General features: G+C 29.3%; 1 protein-coding gene and 1 long non-coding RNA gene across 2 annotated transcripts; both read right to left on the bottom strand.

Moving 5' to 3' along the window:
* Positions 1-1,325: 1,325 nt before the first annotated feature.
* LOC130451204 (uncharacterized) lies at positions 1,326-2,504 on the bottom strand. The gene is made up of 2 exons (XR_008910693.1): positions 2,402-2,504; positions 1,326-1,993 (listed from the first exon to the last, which is right to left on the bottom strand). It is a non-coding gene; the product is annotated as an uncharacterized LOC130451204 (long non-coding RNA).
* Positions 2,505-2,819: 315 nt separating this feature from the next.
* LOC130451088 (ubiquitin carboxyl-terminal hydrolase 8-like) lies at positions 2,820-7,588 on the bottom strand. Its single transcript, XM_056789883.1, has 7 exons — positions 7,582-7,588; positions 5,755-5,911; positions 5,513-5,672; positions 4,099-4,249; positions 3,725-4,041; positions 3,484-3,657; positions 2,820-3,329 (listed from the first exon to the last, which is right to left on the bottom strand). The coding sequence occupies exons 1-7, from the start codon at positions 7,586-7,588 to the stop codon at positions 2,820-2,822; spliced, it is 1,476 nt and encodes a 491-aa protein (XP_056645861.1).
* Positions 7,589-8,070: the final 482 nt, after the last annotated feature.

The following is an 8,070-nucleotide window of genomic DNA, read 5'->3' as shown; positions in this document are numbered from 1 at the left end:
CAATGTGAATAGATTAAAAACTGAATAACTGTGTCTAAAAAAATAATTGCGACTTTCACAAGTAAGTGAGAGAAAGTATAACCAAAGAAGAGAAACATGGAACATTCAAATACCATTTTTCATCAAAATATTTCAACAGAAATGGATATTAATTTTATTCAGTATATCACATTTGAAATTTTATTATTGTCGAACATAAAAGAAACCTGTTGCTGTGCGTCTCAAGCTATTACTACTATTTTGTAATGGGAGGAGAGTTATCATATCATCGTTAAATTGATACCAATTTCCAAGTTCTTCATTCAACTCTACAGCTGCATAATAATGTCCCCTAATCAAAGTCCCTGAATGTTGAACCACGCTGTGGCACTTGTATTCTGAGGTGCCAAATTTCAAATGTTTAAGAGGGAAATCCACTTGTGCCTCGTTTTTACGAAACTTGGCACCGTCAGCATAATATCTATAATGCAAATATCAACATATTTAATATCATATCATAATTCACTAAATAACTATTTAAAAAGAGAAATAAAATAAAATTCTTGATTCTAGGCTCTAATAGTAGAATATCCGAAACTAAATGGACCTTCACCAAGCTGATAAGAAAATAAATCCCATTTATATTTTTTATTATTTTTCAAAACATTATTTCATTGGATGTTGCAACATCAAAATAATAAAAATATATTTTCCTGACCTAAAGTATCAACATATAGAATGTGTAGATTTCGATGCCAGTTACTTTTACTTAATTAGATAATTGAAAATATTTTATACCAATACAATGTTTTATTGCGAACACTTTGATATAGGGTTGTCTGTTGTCTGCAAAACATTCGGTTCTTATAGAGGTTTGCGAACTACTACCCTCCATATAGTAAATAGCATGGGTTAGTTTGGAGCAACTGACATATGAATTGCAAAAAAAATGACTGATTAAATACATCACAATCCAATATATGTAATATAATTAAAAAATATTAAACAATATAACATCAATTAAACAAATATATTTATATATAATATATATATATATATATATATATATATATATATATATATATATCTATAATAGAAAAGTTTTGTTAACTCAAAATATGATAATGTAATTAATGAAAATATCAATTACTTTGAAATTATTTTGCTCTTTTTGAAAAAAGTCAAAACAAGTGGACTGTCGAAAATTCAAATTAATATAACAAAAAAGATAGACTAAGGAACATGTATTACATTTGAAAAATTTATTACAGAACTGCATAAATACAAAAATGATATTAGTGAAAAATAAACTTTAATAAACATCTTTACATGTATTGTTCTAAAAATTATTTCTTAGTAGGAAAATCCAACAGTATAAAGGAGTCAAAACTTTTAATCGTGTGGTTCGTTGTCTTCTTTTGTACCATACTTCTTCTAATTTAGTGTAAATTTTTATAGAAAAAGTTTCATAAACTTGAATAACACTAAACTTAATTCTTCAAAAAACTCATTTAGATCACAATTTAAAAACACCTAATGAAAATAAAGGATGGCCAAATAAACACTTCAATACACACATCAAACAAATTAAAAGACACTTCAGAAATATTTGGTAAAATCTTGAAAAAAATGGAAAACTCCTCTTCTTTCTTGTGAAGTATCTGCTTTGAAAACAATGTCTGCGCATTGAATGCTTGCCTCATCTAAAATTCCAGGGAATCCGAATATTTTTCCCTTGTCAGATGTTCGTAAGAATTAAACTTATATGTCCCCATCAATACAAAAGCTTAGTATTTTTACCATGTAATGTTCCAATGATTTCTTTTCTTTAAGTTCAACAACAAGGATATCTTCAACATTGTATGTGATGCTATCTGGTTCCATACGTTGGCCATAGGAAACAGTTGTCTACAGTCTTCTTCTTCATGGTCCGACTGCAGAACTTCTTTTGAATAATTTATGTAATGTCGTCTACCCAGCTTTCCCTTGTAATGGCGTATGATGACGGGAATATCTGAAATGAGGGAGAAAATAGGAAAATAATTACAATAAACTATTACATCAAAATTAGTTTTGAGATCTTGGTAAAGAATTTTCGAAATGGAGAATAGGATAAATGAAGAAATGATTAAATTCAACCATTTTGTTCACTTTGTATAGTAGATAGAAAAACGTGGAATGATTATAAGACTTTAATCATTTTCATAGGTAAAATTAGCATTATAATATTAAAAATAGGTAATTTAATGAGGATTCAACAAGAAAACTAGGTGGACAAAGAAACCACGTTTTTCTGGTGGAGTGCAAGATGACTTTGCCCACAAGGTTTTTGAATTTTAATTAAACGAATTAAACAAAAAAAACAACTTATAGTCAATCCTCATTATATACCTAAATAAACTATATAGTTCATTTAACTCACCTTTTGTTCAGGGAAGCTCCACAAACTAAAATTCAACACCACTATAAAACACATGTTGAATGTTTGGTAGAGAAAACAGCTGTTTCAAATGATGAGAAATTTTTAGACCTCCAAAAACTCAGTGGTGCCAACGGTATACCTAGGAAGGTTGATCCAAATACATTAGGCGCCTCTCGTGTCACTCGTATCAACCATTTTTAAGTACTGAACATTTTCTTAAAAACTGGGAAAAGATACTCCGAGGGACAAAGTCACCCCTATTGACGGTTTTATTTTATTATCAGCTCATTGAAGGTCGATTTAGGTTCAGATCTTACACTATAAAGTCGAGTTCCTTTATTTCTTTATTAGTCTTTCTTCCTCACCCACATCTTTGATACTTTTAGTTTTTGGGATACTAATAATACAACTTATTAACTTACCGTTTCAGTACCACAGCAAAAACTTTGGGTTCAATGGAGACTTCTTTTCGATTTATTATAGTGTTAACTGATTTACAGTTATTACATGGATAATCAACTAAACTGCTCTCTTTCATGTAGTCATTAATCAGGCCATCTAAAGTACAATTTTTGTTTGGTACGGGTAAAAACAAAGCCCCCTCAGTCTCGAATGATACATGTGTTTCATGACAGTTGCGGCAAACTTTTACATTCTTAAATTGGAAATAAAACGTTTCAATCCAAAAGGAAGAACGGCCTTGTAAGTGACTAAACCAGGCTTTTTCACTCTCAGTCTCTACTTTAATAGGTAAATCTGTTGAGCAATCTTCACTGACTAAGTTGAACAGAAACAAGAAAAATTCGAAGCAATCTTCGTGAGTGTTATTGTTATAATTGGGAGCGAACTCAACTATCCGATTTTTGAACTCTGATATAAAATATATTCTAGGCTTACTACTTGTTCCACTCCAAAGCTGTCGTAGGACCTAAAATATATGATTTAATAAGCTATTCAATTGAAATTAGACATTTATTAGCCATTTTCACTTTCGTTGATTTTTTAAAAATTATTTTTAATGTTGGAATGACAGCTTCATATTTAAATAAGTAAGGATGTTAATTTCTATGAGAACTACTTACTTCTGCTAGATGATTATTAATATTTGGAGGCTTTCTAGTTGTATAAGACAGATATTTGTCAGATGTAACATAAGTTTCCTTAATGATAGGAATTACTTTTAGGCACTGTAACAAACTATTCATGTAGCATATATTTCCCGAGTTTTCTAATCCAGTGAAACCGTCTTCAATTATCTGGAACAGTATTTATATATATAATTCAATCGAATGAAAAAAATGATGTAAAATAAAATTTCCTTACAGCTACTGGTCTGACAGTACAATCCACAGATGATGGTTTCAAAGAAGAAGCTCTGATTCTTTTTGTTCTTATCAATCGGTTTCCTCTTGTATTTCCATGCTTACTCTCTCCATGAAATGATGGTTTTGTTGTTTTCTGATGTTCTTCCACAGCCGTATCAATTTTAATGTTATCAATTTCATTACACACAGGAGCTAACGCTTCTGGTAAAACAATTTTTTTGCTGTCCCTGTTGTAGGGGGAAATGTCCTCCAGCATTCTAGCCTCTACTTTTATCTCTGAGAATGAGCCTAAATATCGATTCACGTATTCCAATTCTAACAATAATAAAAAAAAAATTACAATGATGTACAACTTCTCTGGACAGTTTATACTTTCTAATTCCTGCAGCTTGTACATCTCGGGATTAACCTGCTTCAAAAGCTTATAAGCATTGATAACTCTGGTGGGATAACATTGAACAAATTCTTTCAAGCCTCCATTCAATATAACTGGTTCATGTGTATTTCTACGCCATATATCACACTAGATAATCATAAATATTTATTAGAAAAGGGTTACATCATGCGCCCTTTTTAACGACTTTTGATAACACCACCTTTCCCCAAAACGAGGGTATTTCATCTCACTTAGAAATTTAATTTTAGATACTTATATACAGAGTGAAATTTCTCTCCGTGGAATTACGAAATTTGATAAAAAATAGGTCAATTTAGAAAAAACTAAAAAGATAAAATACAATTTAAGTCAATTTCCTTTAATGTAGTACCCTCATTCAGGTTCTGAATAGTGTCAAAACATTTCCTTTTTAACACATTTTACATTTATGCAATGAGTCAGAACTCGCATGGTGCTAAACTTTTTTTATTAAGGACGACCAAAAACCCCCAACACGTGGTACATTTGTCATGATAAAGAAACCGCTGACCAATTTTCCAATATTCGCAAAGGTTCTACTTCCCCCATAAAAAATTTAGTGCTTACAGATGTTTGCCTCTGAACTACAAGTTCAAATGTGTTACTGCTATTCTTAACACATAAGACTATGAGACATTCTAGATGAAATAGAAGCAACGTAAATAATAAGATATGACATTCATCAGTTGGTTACATTTTATAACAAACGAAATCCTAACTTTCTAACTAATATGTTGTTAACAGATGAGATAACAATATTCCTTGAACTAGTGGTTCATGCACCATGATGCTGCACATTTTCTTTTTTATGTTCTTAATAAGTAGTTATTATTTTTTATTTACAATGATATAGTATTTTTTCTCCAAATCTATTGATCCCAAAAAAATTTAAAACGGAGAATTTTGAAACAAACAAACATTTTAAGTAATATATAACAAAAATGTAACGGAAATGTTGGAAAAAAACCAGGTGATTAATCATTTGCGATTACTGGGAAACATTCCTCGCATTAATTAAAAAGAACCCTGTATTAGATTATCATACCAAATATTAAAAAAAGTAAACATTCTAATTCTATATGTAAAAAAATTCAAGTATATATCAGAATTATATGAAAGTTGTAGAAAGAACTTTGAAATATGGTTCAATCTAAACAATATTTCCAAATGAAAAACTTGCTATAACAAACTTATTTAGTTAAATGCAAAAAAAATGGCTTCAATAATTGTATACATCTGATTATGAGATAATACTCGTATTATGTAATTAATCTACATCCACTGACATTTTCTAATTACAATGTACCAATTTTTTCTTGAAACACAGATGTATGTAATTATTGAACTAATTTCACACCAAAAAGGTCTTACTTTTACAATAATATTCCTCAATCTTGATAATCCTGTGCCTAAATAGTTGCGTTGTATAGTGTCTTTATCTAATAGAATTAAGATATGAAATTGGTCCCTTTTGTCCCAAAGTTTTTTTGCCGAAGACACAAGACGATATCCCAAAGCATTTGCAGAAGATCTAAACATAATCGAAAAAATGTACAAGTAATTGATAAAAATACAAATTTTTGTTTATTCAAATACCAATAGAATATACTTACCCTGGTATTATGAAAGATTCAGGAATGTTAATAATATACCCTTTACTGGGATTGATTTTAGTTTTTAAAAAATCTTTAACTGGACGAATATCAACAATAAGAAAATTATCACATGATTGAAGGATTGAGAGTAGTTTCTCAGGTTCTATGAAATGATCTGAAAAAATAAATATATATAAAGGTCTTAGTAGTGGGATTATCACCAAATTAAACACCAAAGTGTATGTATTTATCATCGGTGATTGAAATTATAGTCAAAGTACAACATAAAAATATGTAAAATTAATTAATTGCAAATTCCAACGTCTTTGGTTAGGTTTTGTTTTTTCTTTCAAGAAAAATATTCAATTCATAAGATTCAAAAATCAATATAAAAATTTTACGCTTGATAAATATCATGGTTGTTATTCAAATCGTTGTAAATTTTCATTGATTAGATTATTAATAATATCAAATTTTTATAAGTAAAGTTTGTAGCATTCGGTTTAAAATTAAATAAGTTCAATACTTCAGCATTTTGTGGCTAAATGATGCTACCAGTGTCATCTTGAACTATTATGTTAATGGTTTGTTTCTACCAACGAAATTAGTGCACGAGGTTGTTGAAACATTTTAGCTTGAATTTATTTTTGTAGTTGCTTTCTTTAGTAGAAATAGTATGTATATTTCATTCTATTTCTAATAAAAACATTAGCGAAAGCATTACATATAAGTAACGCTAGGCTATTAGACACTAGTTAATAGAACAATTTTTTAAAACATATTTTTTTGTTTCTAGGGGTTCCCTAACGTTAGAAGAGGCCCTTGAAATTGCTTACATTGATAAGGCACAAGATATATTTATACAGCCACCAGATCCAATCGTTCTTACTGATGAGAACTCTCCCGACAAGGATCAAGGAAGTAGGATAATCTAAACAGCCATCAACTTCTATCTTAAGTTGAAATAGAACTTTCGAATAAACAATGCATTTTTCCTATGATTCTGAAGACCTAGTAATTCGAAGAGTACTACTAATAACACGAACATAAATCAAGCTACAGAAATCTTGCTATAAAAAATTGGTCTCAAGGATAAATAAGCTGGATTGAAAATGGGGATCTAGAAGAATCAAGATGTTGGACTTTCCCTGAGTGGAATTATAAACAACTATATGTAAAAAGTGTGATTTAGGTTTATCTATTGAATGTATTGTAATTTTTCATACAAAATAAATATAAAAGTTTAATTTTTCTTTCCCGTAAGTCTATAACTAAACGGCCTAACTTCACATATATGTAATTTTTTTGCTATCCTTGTACTCGACCAAAAAAAAGGAAAAAAGTCTCGGTCATAATAGGTTGAATGTTGAATAGGTTGAATGTTTTTAAGTTAGATTAGGTTAGGTTGTTATGTATGAAGTTGAATTTATAGATAAGATAAAGTTAGTTGTTTGTTGTGATTGAAATAACCTTAGTGTAATAAAAACAAACAATTAAATTTTTTTACAGCTTCCATTTCCATTATATTGGTGAACGAATAAACAACCTCCCCACCGCCTTCCAACTTCATAATGGCTTCAAAATGGAGGCCGAAACTTCGAGAAATTTAAAATTTCTCGAGATTCAGGCTTCCACTTTGGATATTATATATTGTCCTCACTCATGTTCTGTATCATAATTCAGTACTCATGAGTATGAGTTTGCTAATTACAAGTATAATTACTTATATATAAATGCGGATGGTTCACCTCATTTATGTGTTTGTACCAAGTATCTTTATCAGGCAAAATGAATACAATTTAATAATAATATCAATATAATATTAATAATAAAAATTATATATACCTTCCATTTTAAGCGTCACACATTTACACCTATAATTTTTTATACTAAAAACTGAAAAAACTTTTAGGAGCCGGTTTAAACTAAACGAAATTGAAATTATAATACTATTTTGCTTCAAATATATACAAATGAACTATAATTAAGCACAATTACACTACTAACAGAACCAAAAGGTGAAAACGGAAAAATAATAACCAAGTAACTCAATAGATCACTCACAAACTAAATAATGGATGCAAAGCTTGTTGTTTCATGAAATTACCCCATTGTAACTATTCTTTTTCTAATGCAGTATTGTCAGATCAAATATTAAAGTATATTAGTATTTGAAATCAAGAAATATGATAAAATTTTGACTACATTAATTATTTTTATGTGGTTAAGTAGAAATTTGAATAATTGTCTTTCATTTTCATCAATCCCTAACAACATTTGGTGTAAAACATATTCCATAAATACTCCTATGAGTAAGTGAGACAACAATACCTA

Source organism: Diorhabda sublineata, chromosome X (genome assembly GCF_026230105.1).
Source record: "Diorhabda sublineata isolate icDioSubl1.1 chromosome X, icDioSubl1.1, whole genome shotgun sequence".
Taxonomy (NCBI): Eukaryota; Metazoa; Arthropoda; class Insecta; order Coleoptera; family Chrysomelidae; genus Diorhabda; species Diorhabda sublineata.
Note: the sequence above shows the minus strand (reverse complement) of the source record. Positions and strands in the feature narration are given on the sequence as shown.